Source organism: Coloeus monedula (assembly GCF_965178545.1).
Source record: "Coloeus monedula genome assembly, chromosome: 5".
Taxonomy (NCBI): domain Eukaryota; kingdom Metazoa; phylum Chordata; class Aves; order Passeriformes; family Corvidae; genus Coloeus; species Coloeus monedula.
Genome location: NC_138785.1, coordinates 25,405,250 through 25,427,742, shown reverse-complemented (window position 1 = coordinate 25,427,742; position 22,493 = coordinate 25,405,250). Strand labels below are relative to the sequence as shown.

General features: G+C 40.6%; 2 protein-coding genes across 2 annotated transcripts; one reads left to right on the top strand and one right to left on the bottom strand.

The window, feature by feature from the left end:
* Window positions 1–1,196: 1,196 nt before the first annotated feature.
* On the bottom strand, window positions 1,197–2,496 carry LOC309572961 (uncharacterized protein C4orf46 homolog; the record flags this gene model as incomplete). The annotated part of the gene is made up of 2 exons (XM_082281527.1): window positions 1,197–2,239; window positions 2,335–2,496. The coding sequence occupies 2 exons, from the start codon at window positions 2,494–2,496 to the stop codon at window positions 2,084–2,086; spliced, it is 318 nt and encodes a 105-aa protein (XP_082137653.1). The 3' UTR covers window positions 1,197–2,083.
* Window positions 2,497–2,655: 159 nt separating this feature from the next.
* On the top strand, window positions 2,656–22,451 carry ETFDH (electron transfer flavoprotein dehydrogenase). The gene is made up of 13 exons (XM_082281860.1): window positions 2,656–2,794; window positions 4,739–4,885; window positions 5,277–5,506; window positions 6,390–6,471; window positions 6,745–6,863; window positions 7,161–7,238; window positions 9,832–9,978; window positions 11,748–11,888; window positions 13,849–13,992; window positions 18,871–19,039; window positions 20,786–20,968; window positions 21,316–21,537; window positions 21,845–22,451. The coding sequence occupies exons 1-13, from the start codon at window positions 2,761–2,763 to the stop codon at window positions 22,006–22,008; spliced, it is 1,860 nt and encodes a 619-aa protein (XP_082137986.1). The 5' UTR covers window positions 2,656–2,760; the 3' UTR covers window positions 22,009–22,451.
* Window positions 22,452–22,493: the final 42 nt, after the last annotated feature.

Sequence of the window (22,493 nt, the reverse complement as noted above, 5' to 3'; positions counted from 1 at the left end):
TCCCCCAGCTTTAACTGGTGGAAGTTTCCCCCTTTAGAAGAGTATCTTACTCTGGAAAGACTGGACTGAGTATCCCATCATCTTGCTGCTGCTCTTTTCCTCACTTTTCTTAACGGGCTACCAGAGGTATCTCACCACAGCTTGTAGACTTCAACAAGTTCCAGTCTTAAGATGTCTCTCTGTGTAGCAGGGAGACAGTCAAACAGAAAATTATCAGTCTTAATAGGTGTCATGACATCTACATTTTAATCACTTTGGACATCTGACTGGATGCTTTATAGTTAAAGTAATTTGAAAACCACAGCCATTCAGCACTTTTTGAAGCATTATTTTACTTCCCAGAATTACAAGGGTAAAAAACAGCTATCCCATCTGAAACAATCCCCTAGAGGCAGTTCCTTCACACATTCGTACTGAAGATAATCTTTTCTATTATGAATTATTACAACTTCCCTTCTTCTTTCAGTACCGTATTCAGTCTGATGGCCTAGAAGCCCAAAAAGGTAAAAAAATGCTTTCTTTTGCATTGATTTGAAACTATTTAAAATTAAGTTAAAAGATACTTCCAATGTTTGCACTTAACTTCTTAACAGTATAAGAAGTAGAATTTTGAAAAAGTGTGACTCACACTTCAGCTGTTTACAGAACTTTGGATTATCTTGAAACTGAAGATTGTTTAGCATCTTGTTTCCACTACTGTATGTTCTACTGAAATAAAATATTATCTGCTGAACAAAATGACTTCTTTTCCAAGCTGTTTAGCAACATTTCGGGTTATGGGGGTTAAAAACAGCTGAGCAAAATCCTGCCAAGTGGATTGCCTTTAACCAGAGCAATTAGAACTCATTTCAATAGAACTTCCTTACTCTGAGGGGCCAAGCCCTCTCAAGGACTGTGACTGCCTTTGATGAGATATGCAAGGATCCCTGACCTTGCCATTACTTGTTTTTCACTGAACTTTATTACAGTTATATTCAACATCACCTTTGTTTCCTTTATTAACACAATAATAGTCAATACTTCAGAATTTTTGCAACATCTTTATTGTTTTGATAAGCAAACTACAGTTGGTCTTTCTAAAAGTCCTACTAGTAAAAATAAGGCCGACTAATAAGTCACAGCAGAGTCATGTTCTCCTGCAGCCTGCCATTGCATTTCAGCATTACTATTTTTCACAGTGCCTGACAAAGGTACAGGAGTGTCAGTACAGCTATTTATTGCAGTTCAGCAATCTTTCAGACCAAAAGGTTCTGTTAACAGTAAGCTCTAGACTATAGGACTAGTCATTGCATAAGGCAAAAATAAAAAACAGGACCAAATACTGAAAAAGCTCTGAAGTGCTTCCCCAGTGACAGGAGAATACATGTCACAGATTCTTTTCTAACTAATGGAAGTTTTTACTTATAGTTCAAAATAATCCATCCTATCAGTGAACAATGCTGTTAAACTTCTACCCTGCAGAGATATATGGTCCATCATAAGGCACTTTATTACAACAAAAGGTAAAATTGTTTGCAGTAATAAAACATCTTGCGAAAAATCTGCAGCTTTACAGACATACATTACAATACTGCTAAAAATAGTAAGGTTTGGGATATAGGATTTTTCTTAAAGCTCATAAATAAGCCACAACTTGACACATTATCCCATACTCAACGTGAAGAAAAGGTGTGCATAACAAAAAACTGAAGTTAGTTCAAATTTCTCTGGAGTTGGCAGGGTTTCTGCTGGTAACAGCTCTTAAAAAGGAGGGCTGACAATTCTTCATCATAGGACTCCACTTTCCTACCAGTAATGAGTTCTGAACGTAGCACACATATTAACTTTGTATCTATCACGTTCGCACAGAAGAAAGAGTATGAGGTCGCTTGAGCTTCAACGAACAATCTGAAAGTCAAAACTGGTCCCCTAAACAAAGTTTTTTTATTCGGAAGACTTACATAAAACATCCATACGAGAGCCCCCAAGTATTTGTGAAAGAACTCTGGGGGAAAACAGAACTCCACGTGAGCTCCCTAAAAGAGGAGGTCGAAAAGAGCCCCGCCGCCGTCCGACACGGGCGGCTCGGCGGGCAGGGCCAGCGTCAGCCGCTGGGCTTCAGGGACTCGTAGCCCTCCCTCAGCAGGTCCCGCCACGTCCTGAGGAACCGGGCGTTCTCCGAGCACTTGATGGCCAGCTCCTCCACCTGGGCCGACACGGCCGACGTCGCCTCCAGGATCTTCGCCAGCGAGAAGGCGGCCTGGAGGGACAGCAGAGGGGTTGGGGGTCGCCGGTGCCCGGCCCCGTCCCTGAGGGGGTCCCGGAGCCCGCCCGAGGGCAGAGCGCCGCACTCACGTCGCCGATCTGCATCTCCACCTCCTCCAGCAGCTCCCGTATGTTTCCGCCGGGCAGCTCCGGCGGCCCCGACCCCTCGCCCCCGCCGCGGACCCTCCGGGGCTCAGCGCCGGGCGACCCCTCGGGCACCGCCGCCGGCGGCAGCGGCCCCGCCTCGGCCATGTCCCGCTCGGCTCTCCCGCGCCGGGCGCGCCTCCCGCCCGAGCGCCGCCCACAGCACTCCCAGTGCCGCTCCCGCCGCCCGGGGAGCCGGTGGGTTGGCAGCGGCCGCAGTCACCGCCCCCAGGGGGCTCTGGGAGTTGTAGTCCTGCCGCCGGGGCGGGGCGGGACGGGACGCGCGGCCGGGCGCGCAGGCGCGGCGGGGCCGAGGCCGGCGGGTGTGCGTAGGGCGGTCGCGGGAAGCGGAGGGTGTCCGGGGCCGCTGCGATGCTGCTCTACCGCTGCCCGGCCGCCCGCCGAGGTAACGCGCCGGGCCGGCTGGAGGGCCTGGGGCCGGGGCCTGGGCTGGGCTGGGCTGGGGCGGCCGTTCGGCGGGGCGGGTGGGGCCGGCGGCTGGCGCGGCGCCGAGGCAGAGCAAAGGTCGCGGCTGGGTCGCGCCGGTGCCCGGGCGGACGCGGGGCCGGAGCGGGGCCGGCGGGCTGGGACCCCGTGGCTCCCTCTGCCCGGGGCCTCTGTCTGCCCGAAGGAGGGAGGACAGGGCTGTGCGTGAGCGCTGCCCGCGCCCGAGCTCTGTGATGTTGACGTGGTTTATCCACCTGCAGCGGGGTGCGTAAAGGGATGGGCGGGTTTTTTGAGTGACACTAGGTGTCACCTGCTTTAAAGGGTAAAATAAAGCAGTGGAACGAGGGCACTTCCTTGGGAAGTAGTTGCGGAGACAGCATCCCGACAGCTGTTGCTCAAGGGCTGCCGCAGAGCTAAGTTTCTCCTTGGGGATCGCCTGGCTCCTCCAGGCGTTTCCCATCGCTTTCCGAGTCCGTGAGCTCTCGACAGCGTGGTGGCACGGGCTCGGTGCGCTCACTGGGGAAGGCTCTGACCGTCCAGTGTTTGCACCCACCTCTGTTATTACCAAACGTGTTTAGAGCAGAGTTTCACTTCTTTTACATATGTGAAGTGATTGATTTTTAAAAATATGCTGGGTGATTCTTGCTACCATCACTTATGGTCAAATAAGAAAATCCTGAAAGTTAAATTAAAGTTTCATTGAATATACGTATGGGTGTAGTTGTTACCAGCCTTATGGAGTACTTGTTCTCAGGTGCTGCCTGGTTACAGGTAAAGGATAACTAAGAATCATGAGGTGGTGTGATAATAGCTTTTAAGTTATGTTGGTTAGGTACAGATTTCCTGTTAAGGAACCAACATGGATAATACTTGCTAACTTGGATATAGGGACCTGTACCCTGACTGTCACCGGGCAGGGTTATGACACAGGATGCTTGTGCTGGCCTTGCCAATTACCATTCTCAAGTGAACATTTGTCATAGCATGCTGGTGATTTTACTTATGTAGTTTTGTAGAAATACTCCATGTTAAATATGATATTATTCTTTTTCATCCCTGAAAATAGAGAATTCTTTAAGAAAGGAAAATTATTAGTCAAGGCACTTTGGTTCACAGACCTTTTAACTATAACTAGTTTTCATACTAACCATACTAGGTTAGTTTGATACAAATCTCACACACAGTTATTATTTGTTTCTAAAAGAGGAAAATGATGGCACATAATAGCCCTCTGAAAAGAGTCCTGGTTTGATAATTTGAAACTTTGTTTTTGGTCTATTTGCTTACTAAGAAATCTAATTTGTTCTTGCAACAATTACTGTATCTGCATCAAAGGTAAAGGTTACTTGTATCTACTTTATCTTTGGCTAAGCATACTTGGGTTTAAGTCTGTGCTTTTATTGTAGACTGTGGCATGTACTTCAGATGAACTGTCTTGTATTAGTAGCCCAAGCTGTGTGCCTCAACGTGTGTTGAGATGTCAGAAGAGCTAAACTTGCATGTCCTATTTCTACAGTTTGGTCACGTTTAATGCAGTCTGAAATAAACCTTTTGAAGTTCAAAATTAAATAATTAATTTGGAACTTAAAATGTGTTTCACCTGTATAGACACATGTTATCCTGTGTCAGCTGTGTGGCCTGTGTACTGCATGAAGAATGCTTAAAGGGGGAAGCTTCTCCCCTCCCCTCCAACCCCTCCCCCCCCGCCCCCCCAATAAAAAACTACACAGCATCCTCCTAACTTGAAAATTTAAAAATCCATGTTTATGGTTCCTCATGTTTACATCACCTGGTAGCCTTTGGGAGGGGGAAGCTGTCATACTTGTTGTGCCACTTGTGTCTCTGAAATTTTGAGAAATCTGGAAAAATACTGATTTGACGAAGTTGCTTCTTGTTTTTGCAGCAAGTCAGTGCTTTCGTGCTCTAAAGTTGATAAAGAAAGATTGCCTTCTATCACTGCATGTCTCACGATGTGCCTCTACTGCCTCTGTGCCTCGCATAACTACGCATTACACAATTCATCCTCGGGACAAAGACAAACGATGGGAAGGTAAAAACACTGCATTCTTTAAAAGCTGCTTTATTATTATTATTGCTGAATTTTAAAGACAGTAAAATGTGTTGCTGGTTTTTTCTCTTTATGGAAATTCTCTATGATTAAATACAGTACTGATATTTCAAATGAAATTTTTGGTTGTTATCTCATGATGAGTGTCTTCAGTGCTATACAATAGCATCAAAAGAAACTTCATGCTTGTTTTTAGAAAGAAAATATACAAGCAGCTTTTGGTTTAGTGATTGTCACAACAAGATTTAGTTCGTTCAGTATGTATCTGCTTGGTTTTTCAGTTGTTCTTACAGTGAGGGTTTAGGTTTAGTGAGAGAGGGGTTGGAAGAAATTGGAGATTGGATTATGTCATTATCTTTTTTTTCTGTTGAAGGGGTAAACATGGAAAGATTTGCAGAGGAAGCTGATGTTGTCATTGTGGGAGCAGGCCCTGCAGGCCTCTCTGCAGCCATTCGACTCAAACAGTTGGCTGCTGAGCACAGCAAAGAAGTGCGTGTTTGTCTGGTGGAAAAGGCTTCTCAGATTGGTGCACATACATTGTCTGGTGCTTGTCTCGAGCCAAGGTCCTTAGAAGAACTCTTTCCAGACTGGAAGGAGCGAGGGGTAGGTATAAGCATGTAAATACTGAAGTTAATTACTAATTACTTGTAATGAACTTCATCTCTGACTCATTCTGGTATGAGTTAGTACCTGGTACCATTAGTAATTAGTACCATTTTAAAATACATCAATGGAACAAAACAAAAGCAGGTGCCTTCTTTTTAGTCTGTTTCCTCTAGTTCAACAGCGCTAAAGGTTTTCTGTCTACTGCTGTCTAGTGTGGCCTTTGCTCTTTCCTGTAGTAGTCCTACTTCATATACACAATATGTCTGGTGCAGCCTGGGGTGCCCTGCACTTGCTGCCTTTGTGCGGAATCCAGCTCCTGTGCACAAGTAGGAAGATGTTTGGTTCTTACCAATGACAGGCTTGCTGCTTCTGTACAGTAGCTCTTCATGCAAATGGCACTGAGTACACTGACTTCTGTGCAGACACTGTGGTGTAACGAAGGCCTAAGATGATTTTAGGAGGGACGACAGCAGGAAATGAGCTGCCATCTCTCCCAGAACAGCCATCTGACTTGCAGCCAGCTGCCTGCTATCACCTGAGAGCTGCAAGAAGTCAACCTCTTTGGTTTGCCTTGCTGTGATAAATGTGCAAGTTGAGCTGCCTTCTTTAGAAAGGTGTAGAATATTGATGTAGTACAAGCCTATGTACAATAGATGTTATTTGCAAAGCCATATTTTATATTTTTAACCTCAGTAGTTGTGTTGATTCTTGCCCGATGACTGCTTCATAAAGTACTTTATCTTCTCTTTCGTGATACCTTCCTATAGAAGTGCTATACTAAACCTGCACTTGACAGCCAGTTTGATTGTTTGATTTTGTTGTTACTGTTGGATAGGCTAAGAAAACATAACTCTCTACTTCTCCTATTTTATTTTTGTAGGCTCCACTTAATACTCCTGTAACTGAAGACAAGTTTGGAATTTTAACAGAGAAATCTAGAATTCCAGTGCCAATTCTTCCCGGTAAAGTTTGGTGAGGGAGAAGAGAGTCACCTTCCTCTGTGTCTTTTTCAACTTCTCCGTGAATCAAAACAAGTTTGATTCAGGGTAGTGCAGCAAGTGTATGTAGAATGTAATAGGTTACAGTGATACACTCTGTGTTGGTGATGGCTGTGATAACAGATGACACTACCTTGAAGATAGCAGCTGTAGATGTGACATCTGCTGTGTACAGCCTCAGTTATTTTGCTTAGTGTCCAATGTTTTATATGTGTGTGTGTGTCTTTTTTTGCCTAGGACTTCCGATGGTTAATCATGGAAATTACATAGTACGTCTGGGCCACTTTGTGAGTTGGCTAGGTGAACAAGCAGAAGCTTTGGGTGTTGAGATATATCCAGGCTATGCAGCAGCTGAGGTACTAATGACATCAGTGTGTGTATATGAAAAGTGGCTTTGGAACCCCTCTCAGTGCAGTCATGATCATTTGTACATGTGCAACTTTCTTTTTAACAGATATGTATTGTGAAAACTGTGTTTCTGTGTCTAAATTCCCTGGCTCAGATCTAGTGGATCATGCAGTATGTGAATGAATGTGTAACCTTCATGTTTGACCATTAAAGCCATGGTGCTTAAAAGTTCTGCTTTAGAACTTTTAATGAATAGATTCAAAGTACAGATCATTACAATGGTATTTGTTTAAATATTTCCAAAGGTACTTTTTCATGAAGATGGTAGCGTGAAAGGGATAGCAACTAACGATGTAGGCATTCAGAAGGATGGAGCACCTAAAGTAAGTATCTATTCTTACCCATAACTAGGGGTCTAATTATGGAAATCATGATACATCTGCTTCTACTGCCATCAGTAGTCTTGCACCATGAGAAAAGTTGTAGAATTCAGTACCTGTCTTCCCTCTCTGTATTTAACTGGATCAATTACCTGTGAAAGTTCTGGTCTCAGACGTTGTAATATTCTTCTGAGATTAGTAGAAAAAACATTTTCAGAGAAGTTACCTCAAAGGAGATACTGTAAGGGTGTTTGGCATATGTCAAATCAGGAAACAAAGGAAAGAATTCCAGGAACTCCTGGAAAAAAGGCCCAAAGGTGAAATAGAAGGCCTTAGTCCAGCTGGTAACTAGCAACATGTAAGAGAGTGTGCTTCTAGCTGGTTTGGTTTTCTTGATATTTACAGCTGCAGTTGCACTTGCTGAGAGTGTCTACCTTGTTGGGGCAAGGTACATACTGGGTTGTTATACATTTATGCTGGTGTTGGTCATGTTTCTGCATCTAGAAGGTGACTTGACTACCTGCCCTAAGTGTCAGACTTGGATTTTTGGGTTTTTTTCTGGAATCCAGAACCTGCCCTAAGTGTGCTGTTTCCCTGTATAATATGTTGGGAGAATGTAGCACCTCAGAGTTACTCGGAACAACTTTCACACAGAGTTATTTGACTACATAAATTAGGAGTGCGAGATTTTTCTTAACATTTACTTTCTTTTATGAAGTTTCTTTCTGGTTTCCTATAGTTTCAGGGGTATTCACTTTCACATAGAGTGTGGGCTATTTTTCCCCATTTAAGGCAGGGAGTGAGAAGAAAAGACTCGTTCTTGTTTTGAGAGAACATAGCCAGTGGAGGAGTAATTTATTTTTCCAGTGTAATATTGTGTATCTGCTGTAGGGGACAGACACGCTCTTGTTTTCCAGTGCATGTTTTGTCCAGAAGGTGGCACAAGTAACGTGTGCAGCTTCTGCGGCAGTGAAGCTTTGTGGGGGTTTGTTTTAAGATGGGAAGCAACGATTTTAGCTGGATTTTTTAACATCCTCAAAACATAGTTTTGGGGTTTTTTTCCCATTTATTCTGGAAGAAGGTGTCTCTCAACTTCTTGAATGTACATAATGAGTGTGCTGCTACTGCAGCTTTTTTTACTGCACTGCCACTCAGTTCAAGTGTTCTAGCTGTCAGTTAGCTGGTACTGCCTCCAGTGCACAAAGGCTCAGGTAAATAGATGTAGTTTGTATAACCTCCAAGGCAAGAATATCTTCAATGTGTTTATACAGAGCCTAATCAAATAAACAGTGGTTAATGAATAGATTTTCACCTTGCAGTCAGCACCAACCAAACAAAAATGACAGTGGTAAAAGTGGTAGAAAGTTGCACATTGATTCTTGTGTAGATACTAGAGAAGGTTGTTAACTATGAAATACGACTCTGTCACATTACTGAAATGTTTCAAATTCACTAATTTCTAATATTTACATGTGGAGTTGTAGTTAATTTGTTTTATATAAATCTACTTCAAAGTGGACACTAGATATTTTTAATCTTTAGATCAGGAGGTAACTCTTTTTTTAGTATTTTGTAAAATTGATTCATGTTCACGTTGACAATCAGAAGTTCAAAGAGTATAAAAATTTGGCAAGATCTCATGACTCCTGTTCAAATGTAATTCTCAGCTAGAGGGAACATTTTCATTTGCTAGGTTTCTTCAGAGGTTTCCAGCCAGTAAGTTACAAACAGATTGCACCTGAGAGACAATTGAAAACCAAAGCAGTAAACTTCTTTTGGACCTGTGCTGGCTTACCCTGAGATGGTTTAATTGGGTGCTGCTGGAGGTCTTCATCCAAGACTGTTTTCCTTGTCTTTTTCAACATTGAACTTTCTGACTGAAATCGAGCTTTTTTCTATATAAAAAATTTGCAAATATAATCTATATTCTTGTCCAGTGTGCTCATAGATGCAGGTGATGTACTCATACAGCAGTATGCCAGCTTCCCTTATCTGGTTCTCAATCTCATTGTTGGAATTTTTAATGAGAATTTTTTTATAATTCTATTTTATTTAGTTTAATTTTACTGTATGTTTTAACATGCAAAGTTGGAGTAATGTCATAGTATCTTTATTCTGAAGCAGTGGGTTGTTTTGGGAGCAGGGCTGATGCAGGTTTTTTGGATATGGTAATTCTGTTCAGTCTATGTCATGTGTTGGGGCACACACAATGTTTTATTGTAACGTGGCTTCATGAGCAAAGATTAAAGTGTGAGGTTACAGGTAAAGATTCTTTGTCTGTCAGAGTTCCTTTGCACCATGTGAATGAGCAGATCTGATAAAAGCATCCTCTGATCTGGAAAAGATTCTCTTTTTTCAGTGACGAATAGCAATTCACTGTAGTGCTGCTTTACTGGAATTCCCTTCCAAGACTTGCCAGGGGTGCATCATGGTTAGGTGGAAAGGACAGCTGAACTTGAGCCATAATTTGCAATGGTTTGTAGGTTTTGAGCTGTGTTACCAAGTAGTGTAAAATCTCTTTATTACTCTCCATTTTCTTGCTGTCAGTTTGGTGTGGCACAGACCTAACTGCTGATGAAATGCTGTCCTTTTGCAGGCTACCTTTGAAAGAGGCTTGGAACTCCATGCTAAAGTCACAGTCTTTGCTGAAGGTTGTCATGGACATCTAGCCAAACAGCTGTACAAAAAATACAACCTAAGGGAGAACTGTCAACCCCAGAGCTATGGCATTGGATTGAAAGAGGTATCACTTGCATAATTTTAACAATTAAGGAAAATACCATAAGACTTTAAGGTAGCTCCTGTTTGCTTTCTAGCTAATTTGTATAAGACATGAGAATTAAAGAATTTGGGTTACACTTTCAGACTTCAGAATCTTTGCTGTTCTGAAGCTGATCAGAGCTGATGCTTGCTGAATGTTGTGACTGTTCCGATTCAGTTGCTGCTTCTCTTGTATCTGTTACAACTAGAGGTACCTGTGAATCTGCTCTGTTAACATTTTCAAATTAGTTTCATTTGTGAAATCTGTTTTCAATACTTGTACTAAATGAGAGAGGGATTTGTGCTGCCTAATTTTGGGGGTGTTTAGTACATGAGGAGGGAAAAGACTTTCTGTATATTAATGAAAGAGAGGGAAGAGAGCTGTTCCAGATGATGAGTCGTGGTCTCTGAAACACCTTCTGGATGAGCCTTTCTTTAAAAAAAACCTCCCATCATTGGGCATATAAAATTGGGATAGGAATGAGGTTTCCTTTTTAAAATATTCTATACTCAGGAAATATCACTCATGAAAAGGAGCTGTATTATTTTAGAATATGTTCAGAGTTTTGACCATGACATATTCTTTATTTATTACTTTAAGTACGTGCTTACAGCTACAAAATATTTGTTAAATGATGAGTTTACACTTCTGTGGAGAATAACTACTCTGTAAGTATACAGCAGAATCTTGGTTACAGTTTCTAATACTGAGGTTGTCAGTAAAGAAGGGTTTTCCTGTAGAGTTCCCTTGCTTCCAGATGAGACTGTGTCTTTTTTAGCAAATGGTGCAGTCCAGTAGGAGTGGATCTGAAGTGGAGCAGTTGGTGTTCGTGAGCTGGTATCTGTACTATGCACTCCTCAGGTTTATTTTTATTTTGGGCTAGCTGTGATCTAGTCCCATGGACTGAGTGCCCTTTCATGACTGGAATGCTTTAGATGGACTTTCAGGACCCAGTCTTTTAGTTTCATATTGAAGGAATCCAGTGCATGCCTTCCATGGCTGCTGTATGATGGGAATCAAAGCACAGTAAGTGGGTGGAATCAGAAGTCCCATTCAAAAATGTGTCCTTTAATCTAAACTGGAACTTTAATGTAGACGTACCCTCCATGCCTGAGCTGATCTTATGGTGCTCTAGTGCCCTTCTGTCATTAGACTGTGCCTGGCACGTATCTCCATGGTGAAAAGATGTTTTGTGAAATGAGCAGGAAATAGACTCACTCCTGAAAACATGAAAATGCTTCTTTGAGTTCACCATGGGTCAGTGGAGCACTGGAAATGTGTAGGAGACAGCAGAGACAGGACAATTTGACAGAAAATATTTACATCAACTCAGGCATATTGCTTTGTCCTGACCTTGAAAACTTACAAGATAATTCATAGAATTGTACGAAAAAAAATACTCTTAAAGAAAAAAGTCAACATAAGCATTGCATTCTGTAGCAGAAGTATCTGTCAAAGTCACTAATATTAGGAATCTTGTGGTTGAATGAAAATTTTGGGTGTAGTACTGCAGTCTCAGTCACGTTTTCTGATACACAACATTTAAAGAAAGAGAGATATTGTGAAAATCTTCAGTGGTAATCTAAAAAAACTGTACTTAACAGCTGGCATATTGCTGTATGAAGTTTTGCATTGCTCATAGGAGTAAATAAAATTTCTCCTATATGTAATTGTGTGTTTGTCTTTGATTATATTATTGAAAGGCCATTACTTTGCAATCTGAAGTAATTTTTTGGTCATCGTCATTTCAGTTATGGACTATTGATAAAAAGAAATGGAAACCAGGAAGAGTGGAACATACTGTAGGCTGGCCTTTAGACAGACATACATATGGAGGATCCTTTCTTTATCACTTAAATGAGCCTGAACCTTTAGTTGCTCTTGGATTTGTGGTAAGTGAAGTTAGTTTTTTCATGCTTGCTTGTTGTTTGATCTTCATTTTTATGCCGTTTCTTTTCTCTGTTTTAATGAGAAAATGTAAATACAAGAATAGCAACAGACCAAATTTAGTCCTTTCTCAATCTTAACTGTTCTTATGCCTGTATTAGGGAAGGCTAATTTGTCATATTCATCTGTCTTTAATCCAGTGTCTTTTATTGAGACCAACTAGAAAACCTTCAAATAATTTCTTTGCAAACCAAGCAAATTTTGGTAAAGGCAAAACCAAATGATTAATCAAAACTGTGCTCAAAACATTTTTGCAAGTTAGGAAATCTAAATCACATGCACTTTGTACAGTTCCATTTCCTAATTCATGTGTCAACCTTGTGTGTAACTCCATTTTTTGAGAGAGGCATATAAAGTGGAAGTACTGCTGTGCTACAAGCAATATCCCTTTAATTTCTGAGCTCTTCACTTTGTTTTTGGTATTCTCCACCCCAGCTGGCCTTGCCCTCTTTAGCAACTGCCTTTCTGAATTGGGTAGGCAGCTTCTTCCTGCTTATTGCCTCTTTATCAGAAGCAGTGAGATCACTAGAGATAGCGTGATGTCATTCTGGCAGCCAGTTGATGCAAGGAGCAAGAGTTGGAAATATTCTCTATCACCTATAGTTCAAAATGAAAAATTCACTATTTACCCTGTGCATGTGCTTGAACACAGATGTTGTAAGAGTCAAGCACACAAACTGGACTTTTAGCAGCATGGGACTGAGCTGACACTTCTGTCTCCTAGATTTCAGAAGGATTACAGTGTGTGTGAAAAACTCTATTTCTGTCTGTTTTGTAAGAAACATTGAAAAAAAACTTTTTAGCTTTTTTCAGACACGTGTACTTGTCCTGTACAGATTTCCAGTATTGGAATTAATTAGTACATGCAGTAGATATTCAAATTCTGTTTGGTTTTAGAAGGGCAGAGAGCTCTAATTCTCACAGAGAATGGGAGGTAATCAGTAATGTTCATAATCTCTCCAGAGAGGAAAAAATCAACTTCTCTGTCAACACGCAATCACCTTTTTGTCTCTGAACTTCATGCCTATTTCAGTCTGAGATGATTCTTGCAGTAGGGTTATTTTACCCTTAGTTTGAAACTTGTTCATTAATTTTATCCTGTCAGCAAAGTAGATGTAAGCACTGCTCTAAAAGCAGTGAGCTGCCACAGAAATCAAAGTCTTGATTGCTGCTGACTCATGATATATATTATTATTTATCTCCAGTAAAGCTTACAGGAACCAGAAATAATTCCTTTCTCAAAAGAGAAAAATTCAGCAACAGAATTCTTTTTAAGAATTTATCTTAAAGATGGGAAATACAGAATATATATTTGGGCAAATCCTCAAATGCATAAGAATTCTGGGCATCCAGCCCACTGGCAATCTTTTTTCTCCTATTTTGTGCTTTCATCATTGCTTCCCTGTGCTTTATTACAATGGCTCACCTAATTGGAAATTATAATTGACTACTAAACAATTTGAAGAACTGTTTAAAGTATGTGAGCACAAGGATATAACGATCAAAAAATAATTGTTTACGTTTTCCTTCAGCTTTTTTAGGGCAGAGGTTGAAATACAAATTTAAAACAAGTTTTCATGCTTAATACCACCCATTAAACCATGCTTAATTTAATCCATTTTATTCCAAAGACAGCTGGAAGGTGGTTACAATGCAATTAAATATTTTCCATGTTTCAGGTGGGGACAAGAACAGACTTGTAGCAGCAAATATTCAGATTTGCTTCTGCTGTACCATTAATAGAATGTATTTTTGCTAGCAGTTTAAGTAGAAAGATCCTGAGGTTGCTTTAGTATAAAATTGATTTAAGGACTTGATGCAGTAATGTGCAATTGTTTTATTTTCAAATTTCTGTTGAAATTGCATACCTTATTTTTATTAATGTGCACTTTTTCTTTTTTTAAGGTTGGTTTAGATTATCAAAATCCCTATTTGAATCCATTTAGGGAATTTCAGAGGTGGAAGCACCATCCTAGTGTACAGCCTACTTTGGAGGGTGGAACAAGGATTGCCTACGGTGCCAGAGCATTAAATGAAGGTGGTATCCAGGTAATTTTTTTCATAAAGTTTTTAACTTTGAGTTCTCTATAGCCACGTATTTAGTGCTGTAGATTTGGATTACATGCTATACCAAATGTTCTGCTGGACAGAAGAACTTTCTTGTCTTGCTGAGTGTTGGCTGCTGAGATTTGCTTGACGTAGGCTCTGTCATACTGAAAATCTGACATATTCACTTTACTTTCTAAATGAAATACTGAATTATAGAAATGTTTAGATTGGAAAAGACCATTTACATCGTTGATTCCAATCACTGGTCCACCACTGCCAAGTCTGCCACTAAACCACATCCCTAAGTGCCACATCTGTAGGTCTTATCTGGGCATGGCGACTCAACCACTTCCCTGGGCAGCTTGTGCAAGTGCCTGACAACCTTTCCTGTGAAGATATTTTTCCTAATATCCAATCTAAACCTCCTCTGGCACAACTTGAGGCCCTTTCCTCTCTTCCTGTCACATGTTACTTTGGAGAAGAGACTGACCCTCACCTCAGTACAGCCTCCTTTCAGGTGGTTGTAGAGAGTGGTAAGGTCTCCCCTGAGCCTCCTTTTCTCCAGGCTAAACACCCTCAGCTCCCTCAGCTGCTCTTCATAAGACCCGAGCTTTGTGAACTCCATTGCCCTTCTCTGGACACACTCCAGCACTTTCATGTCTTGTGAGGGGCCCAAAACTGTTCAAAGGATTCAAGATACAGCATCACCAGTGACAGCTACAGGGAAATAATCACTGTCCTGGTCCTGCTGGCCACACTATTTCTGATCTAAGCTAGGATGCCATTGGCCTTCTTGGCCACCTGGCACATGCTGGCTCATGTTCATCTGGCAGGACTCCCGTGTCCTTTTTTGCTAGGCAGTTTTCCAGTCACTCTGCCCCAAGCCTAAGGCACTGCATGGGGCTGGCGTAACCCAAGGACAGGACAGAGCACTTTTCCCTCACTGGATGTCAGTATAATTGGCCTTGGTCCATAGATCCATCCTGTCCAGATCCCTCTGCAGCAGATTAACACTCTCACCCAGCTCAGTGTTGCCTGTAGACTGACTGGGTGCACTCAATCCCCTTGTCGAGGTCATTGATAAAGATATTAAACAGGGCTGGCCGCAGTACCAAGCCCTGGGGAACCCCCCCAGTGACTGGCTGCCAGCTGGATGGAGCTCCATTCACCAACACTGAGCCCAGACATCCTGACAGTTTTTTACCCAGCAAAGAGTGTTTGTCCAAGCCATGAGCAGCCAGTGAAGTGGAATTTATATTGCAGTCAAGTATGTTCAGCAGCAAAGCCCACAGACAATCTTTTGTTTTGCCTGGAATCTTGGGGAAGACAGGGTAGTACCACTGATCTGTTCCTGTGGGGTCTTCCAGATTACTTGTTTATCCTAGTAAAAGGAACTCCTTTTCAGTGTTTGAGCCTTAAGTCACTGATGGTGCTGAATTTGTAATGTAGTTTGGCAGGTAAATCTTTACCTCTTCACATACAAATACTTTGAGTCTCTTTCATGCACAACTTTGAATTTCTGCTTTCTTGGGAGGTGGAATACTTTGTTCATTTTGTTGACTTAAGTAGTGTAAAAGGTAAAATTTTTATTAAGTATTCATCAAGACTTAAAGTCAGTTGAAAGGGCTGGAAAAGCTTGCCAAAAAAAGGGTCTGGAGTTTGTATTTAACAGTTTTAAAGTACTTTCAACCTGTTAGCTTCTCATCTTGAAACACAGGTCATGGCAGTGTGTTCTCTGTACTCCCAGATCTATTTTCTAGATGCTCCTTTCAGTTTGTACCTTAAAACTAGCCTGAGTGTTTGTGATCTGCAGCCTGTGTGTGGGGCCATTCCACTCTGCCCTCTGACTACTTTGCCTTTCCTTTTTCAACCTCTTCTTCTTAGTATAAATGTGGCTTCACACAGCTTCTGCAATACAAGTGGAATTTCTTCAGCAGCATCACTCTTGTCACAGTCGTGTGGAGTGAGGCTTTGACCCCAGTGTGCATTGCTGGGAGTGAGTCATGTGGGTTCAGGAAGCAACTTCTTGATTACACCCATGCTGCACATTTAATCAATCGGAGCGTTGATTTTGTCCACTCTGCAGTGGAAATATGTCATATCATGCTGTAACATAGCTGTGTTACTGGCTTATTTCAAAAACCATTGCCATTCCATTATTAACACAGATAAGATGCAAAATACCAAGATGTTTTAATCTAGACTTTTATGCAAGAGGGGCTTCTTTTTCCACCCTGTGCACTGGTTTCTCTATCACAGATACTCATTGAATTTCTGGCTTTGGTGGAGTAGCCAAAGTGTGACTTTAGTTGCATCCTCCTTATACTGAAAACGTATAGCTGAAAGAACACAGTATTTTTTAAAGTCACTTACAGACACTGTGCTAAGTTACACAGTCAGTAGAACTAGAACTCTTGCACATCTCTGCCTCATCTTTGGACATGTTTGCTGGATTTAAACCAACATGTCCCTTACTTTGCATTGTTCCTAATATAAAAGCATGCTTTGTTTTGTTGGTTTTTGGTGGTTTTTTCACATTTCCTGTAGATAGATTTGTCTAGTTGATCATGAAGTCACTCTTTTAAAATACTGTTTTTAATACATGGCTTCAGTGAAAAAAAGCTTTATTGATGATTCACTTAGGAAGAGTTTTAAGATTAGCTCTTCTTTTGCATGTGTTGCTTTGATTAATAACTGTAGCAGTCTGACTCATTTGTATCACTGTAGTCCAGGAATATTTTCTTATGTAAGTCATTCTGTAGCTCCAGTTTTTGATTTTGGTAACAGTATTGCATCAAATAGGTGTAGAGAATTACCATCAACCTCAGCTTTTTTGTGAGTTATAGATAACCTTATGGCCATGATCTTCAGTCTTTGACACAGAGTGAAGGCGGAAGAAGAGTACACGTGTTTTTTAGGGTATGTGGAAGGCAGGATCAGAATTTAGTAGCTTAATCTCTGTAGCTACTATTTCTTAATCTTATTAAAATTGCAAAATGAAGCACTTAAATTCCCATGCACCCTCTATTTCATCTCCATTTTATCAAAAACCTTTGAAAGGTTTAAGGGTTTTGTGGAAAAAATAAAAGGTGTTGCAGTTGTTGAACAGTGTATGCTATGAATACCAGGGGGAAAAACCTTTATATTGATGACCCATTTAAGTGTCAAATATTAGACTCACTTAACAGATTTTAAGCCCTGAGCTGAGTAAGGGGAGGAAGAACATGAGGTTTCCCATCTGCTGGCAGGAAAGACTCTGCAGGGAGCAGGTGTCTCCCCTTCTCCAAAGCAGCCTTGTTGTGTGTCTGTATCTCAGGGGCAGGGAGGGCTTGTGCCATACTGGCATGATGTGTTTCTTCAACTAACTGTGAAAATAGGCACCAAGTGCCATAGTACTAGTAATGAGAATTACTGCCAAAGCTGCAGGATGTGCAACCTTTTGTGTTACATGACTAATCTTTAATCTCATTTATTCTTTAGCAGTATGTTGGTCACTATTTGCATATTATGTGAAACAGTGGTTGCAGAAGAAAAGTACTTGATCACCATCTTTCTATGCAATTCAAAGAGCCAGTCAAGAAATCTTTCTATGCTTATGTCAGTGCTGCACCATTGCATCCTAATAGATCTAACAGAGCAGCTGTTTTCTGTGAAAAGAGAGAACATCCTATATACTTAATTCCTTTGAAATAGTGTTACGTAGCTGAACGTTAAGACTTCTGGTCCCAGAAAAGTAAGTTGTAGTTGTGTTTTCAGCCTGAATTACCTTTCCTATGAACCAAATCACTACATCCCTGATTAAAGAAATTGCACAGAACACAGAAGAAATGCTATGTAATACTTTTTTTTAGTGATTGCTATATGACTATTCAAAAGTAAGCAGTCCTTGGTGACTACTAGTAAAGAGCTAACACCTGAACAAGCAGAAGAAACAAAACTTTTGGTTTGGGTTATCTTTAAGTACAAGGGATATATTTTTCATGAAGTAAAGCTACTTGTTTAGGCTATTTAGGCTACTGCAAAATGAATTCTTTCAGACAGTTTTAATAAAAGCAGGATGCTAGATTAAGAAGTGCTGCTCATTACTAAAGACTTTGGAGGAACGGTATGTTCAAAACTTGCCTACAGCAATTTTAGAGTTAGGCTTCGATCAGAGCTTTCTGCTCAAAGTTCTGCAGTCAGTCTGCATTTTGAAGCTGTTCCCTGTCTAAAATCTGCATCACCTTGGTAGCTGAGGTATTCCTTCGTTCATATAGGTGTATAACATAGTATATTAATATTATTGGCCTGATATTTGCAAATCGTCTGGCTGTGTTAGGTTTGTGAGTGGACCATATTCTATGACATTATGCTTACAGAACGGGAGTAAGATGGTGATTTTGCACCAAAATATATTTGTTGGCTGCTGAGCAACTTCTAAAATAAGGGGGAGGGGGACAGGCATGATGGCATTGTGCAGTTTCACAGAAAAAAAGTTGTGGAAAAAACCACTGTGAGATGAGATGAGTACAACTTACTGTGTGGAGATCAGGGAAACAAATGGGGAGTTGAGTTTTTATTTTAAAGAATTCACTTGAGGCTGAAGGAGGAAAACCTTATTGGTGGGTGACACTGCTGGAGTTTTGTTGCAGATAAAGCAGCTGGAGAGAGGATATAAGGAAAGTGTTGCCACTTTCATACTCAGCCATGTCTGTGTTCCTGTATGCATACTACACTAAAATTCCTTGACTAAGTGGAGTCACTGGTGCATGTTTAGAGAGCACACATGCAAGTCTGAAAATGGAAAGGACACTCAAGCCTTATGCCAGTTTAATTTCAAGAATGTTATTTTCACTTTAAAAAACAACAAAACCACCTTTCTTTCTGTTTTCTCTTCAGTCAATACCCAAACTCACCTTCCCAGGTGGATTATTAATTGGTTGCAGTCCTGGACTCATGAATGTTCCCAAGATCAAAGGAACACATACTGCAATGAAAAGTGGCATGTTGGCTTCAGAAGCCATCTTTAGTCAATTAATCAATGAAAACCTCCAGTCAAAGACAATAGGTAAGATCACTGTACTTTGAGTTGTAATTACCTTGTGTTCAATTAGAACCACCACCAGCTAACAGCAGTAATTAATCTGGCTGAAGGAATTAGTTGGAAATGTGAATAAATAATGAAATGGGTGTGCTTAAAATTTATTTTATTTTTTATTTTATATATTTTATTTACTATTGATAATGTCAAATGATTTAAGAAAGAAATTGCTCACTTATTCACAAGTATTGATCCTGCTGCTAGAACCTCTAATGACCATCTTAAAAGTAAGATTATTACTGTATAAGTAAACCAGAATACTTTTGTTCCCACAAACATGTTAAAAAGTAGTGCTTTATGATTCAGAAAGTGTTACTGAAAGCCTGCCGAAACAGGAAAAAAGAAAGGAATAGATTAAATGTCAGCAAAACAGGGTGAGATTTTTCAGATTTGCTCTTACTGTTGTTAGGATACTGTTTTCATTCAGTCCATTTTTTATGTCCTTTAATCTTTTAGTCGTCTCAGTTTGAGACTATGTGTATTTTATTTTATATGTAATACAAGCACATTGAAGTAACCACCTGTTCCTGACCACCTTGTAGTGATCTGTTTAAGCCTTAGTTGTCCCATTAAATCTGTTAATAAGGTCTGGAGAGACAGAGAGAATTAGAATTCCAGTCACTCTGGAGATAGACACTATAGCCAGGTGCCACATGATGATCACTTTAGAAATCTCCTCTCTGTACTGCTGGATTCAGGCCTAATGAGCTCCCATTCAGCTGAAATGTGCCATCCACAGAAGGTGTGCTGAACAATTAAAACTTCAGCTAGACATGCTAAAACTCTTAGAATCCATCTGAAGATATAAACAGTGTTGGTGGGGTAGTGTGCCACTCGTTTGACTATGGACAGGTTTTATGTTTCCTTCCAGTCTTGTCAAGACTGGACTATTACAGCCACTTTCCTCTCTTTGCAGAGATAATGGGCTTTATGAGAAATACAGACTGAAGCATGCTTTTGATATATAGAAAAGGCTTAAAACTGATTATTTAGAACATTTATTCCCATATAGTAGTAATGGAGAATGATGAAGGAAAAGCTCTCAAACAATTTTCATTTGAAGAAACTTTTTTTTTTTGAGATAATTACTTGACTTTAACTACACTGCAGTAGATGTGTCAAGTGTAAAATACCTAGTATTTGCAAAGAATACAATCAAAGAGTTTAAATCAGAAGTTTGCAGTCAAATAAATCTCATGAATGTGCTCATGAAATAAATAAATCTCATGAAAGGGAGAAATGATCTAGCACTGGCATCATCCATTGAGCCATAGCCATAGTAACTGAAATGGGACTGTGGTTGCAAAACTTGTATGGAAAAAGCTTTTGAACTTGACATTAGAACTGCAAATCTGGCTTTGGATCACAGGCAGACTGTCCTGGTCAGCACTCAGATTCTATGAGCAAGTAGCTGTTTTCCCACTGAGGTGCCAATGCAGCCACCTGTCTAATATTTTGCTGAGGTTTGAGGCAATTTAATGCTGCTTGTGGCTCATTCAATAGAGGCTACAAAGGAGCAGTAGGTATCTACCAACAAAACAGGTCTCTTGATTCAAGAGGCTGAAACATGTATATTCCTAGCTTACAGTTCTGAAATTCTTATTTTGCTGACTTCATTGCTAGCAGTTGCTTTTATTCAGCATCTGCTTTTTATTTCAAGGATAGTATTGATGTACTATAGGTACCTAACAAGTAATGAATGTACTGCCTTAGGACTTGATGTGCAAGAATATGAAGAGAACCTGAAAAAGTCCTGGGTCTGGAAAGAGCTGTATGCAGTGAGAAACATCCGACCATCCTGCCATAGTGTACTTGGTGTGTATGGAGGGATGATATATACAGGTATATTTTATTGGCTACTGAGAGGAATGGAACCATGGACATTAAAACATCCAGGTAATTTCTTTATCTCCTGAATCTTCTAAATTTATAGGTCAGTCTTTTCCGGTCTTAGTTTCAGCTGGTGCACATCTGGTCCAGTGGTGAGGTGTTAAAGTGTGCCAAGGAAATTGATAAAGCATTGAAGCAGACTTTGTCGTATTAGCTACCATATAATGTAAATGAAGACATTAAAACAGTGCTTAGTACAACTTAGTATAGTCTTCTGTCTTGTGAAAAAGGCTACCTTTTATGAAGCACTTCATTCTGATGACAAGGGAAGTTAAAACAGCTTAGTTAAATTGTTCTTGAGTAATTGCAAATTACAATAATTCTATACTGAAATTTATTAAAAATATATTTAGGACCAGATTTTGCTCAGCTCAAGCCGGCCAAAGAGTGCACACCTATTGAATACCCAAAGCCTGATGGAAAAATCAGTTTTGATCTCCTGTCATCTGTGGCTTTAAGTGGTACAAACCATGAACATGACCAGCCTGCTCATTTAACTCTCAAAGATGACAGCGTCCCTGTGAGCAGGAATCTGGCCGTATTCGATGGACCAGAGCAAAGATTTTGTCCAGCAGGTAGGTAACAAAAATGTGTGTGTCAGCTCCTTCTGCAAGATGAAAGACTAAGTACTTCAGGAGGAGGCCACCTGGCCTACTACTTACTTCACGCATTCTATCCTAATTTTCCTCCTAGAAGGGGGTTCAGTTGCAGGTCTTAAAATATGCCAGCAGTAGTTTTGTGATGAAATAACTATTAAACATGGAAGAAGGGAATTAAAACACATTAGTAATATATTTCCCTCATTACAGTTGCTGGTAAGTAGAGTATGCATGCAGGGGGAAGCTGTTCAGCAAAGTGATAGCTCCCTTCTTGTCTTTGCAGGGGTCTATGAGTATGTTCCTCTGGAAACGGGAGAAGGATCACGGCTGCAGATAAATGCTCAGAACTGTGTCCACTGCAAAACATGTGATATTAAAGACCCAAGTCAGAACATTAACTGGGTAGTACCTGAAGGTGGAGGAGGACCAGCTTATAATGGAATGTAAACTGACAGGAGATCTATTCAGTGACTTCTTATCACCAACAATTATGTTGGAGTATTTTATGCTGCAGCGTAATTAACGTACGGCACTGACTTGATTGTTAAGGGGTTTGAGACTAATGTGCCATTCTGAATTTTACCTATGACTGTTGCATTAAACAGAAAGTTGGTGCCTTCTGGTTAAACCCTAGCCTTATTTGAATAGGACTTCTTTACAGGAGCTGTATGGCAGGCAGAAGTTCTTCTCAGGACTGACAAAGGAGCCTTGGATCTTGGATCTACTGCTGAAGTTCAGTGGTAAAAAGAGCAATATCCAGAATTGTGCGTATGGTGGAGTAACTTAGTACCCACCTTAAAAAAATGTATTTTCTCTCTCTAGCTGGAGTGATTTACTATATGTAATCCTACCTGGCAGTCAGGGAAATAAATCAGTTTAGAAAATTTTCACTGCTTTTAAGTGTTACATTTTACATCAAATTTACAGTTGGT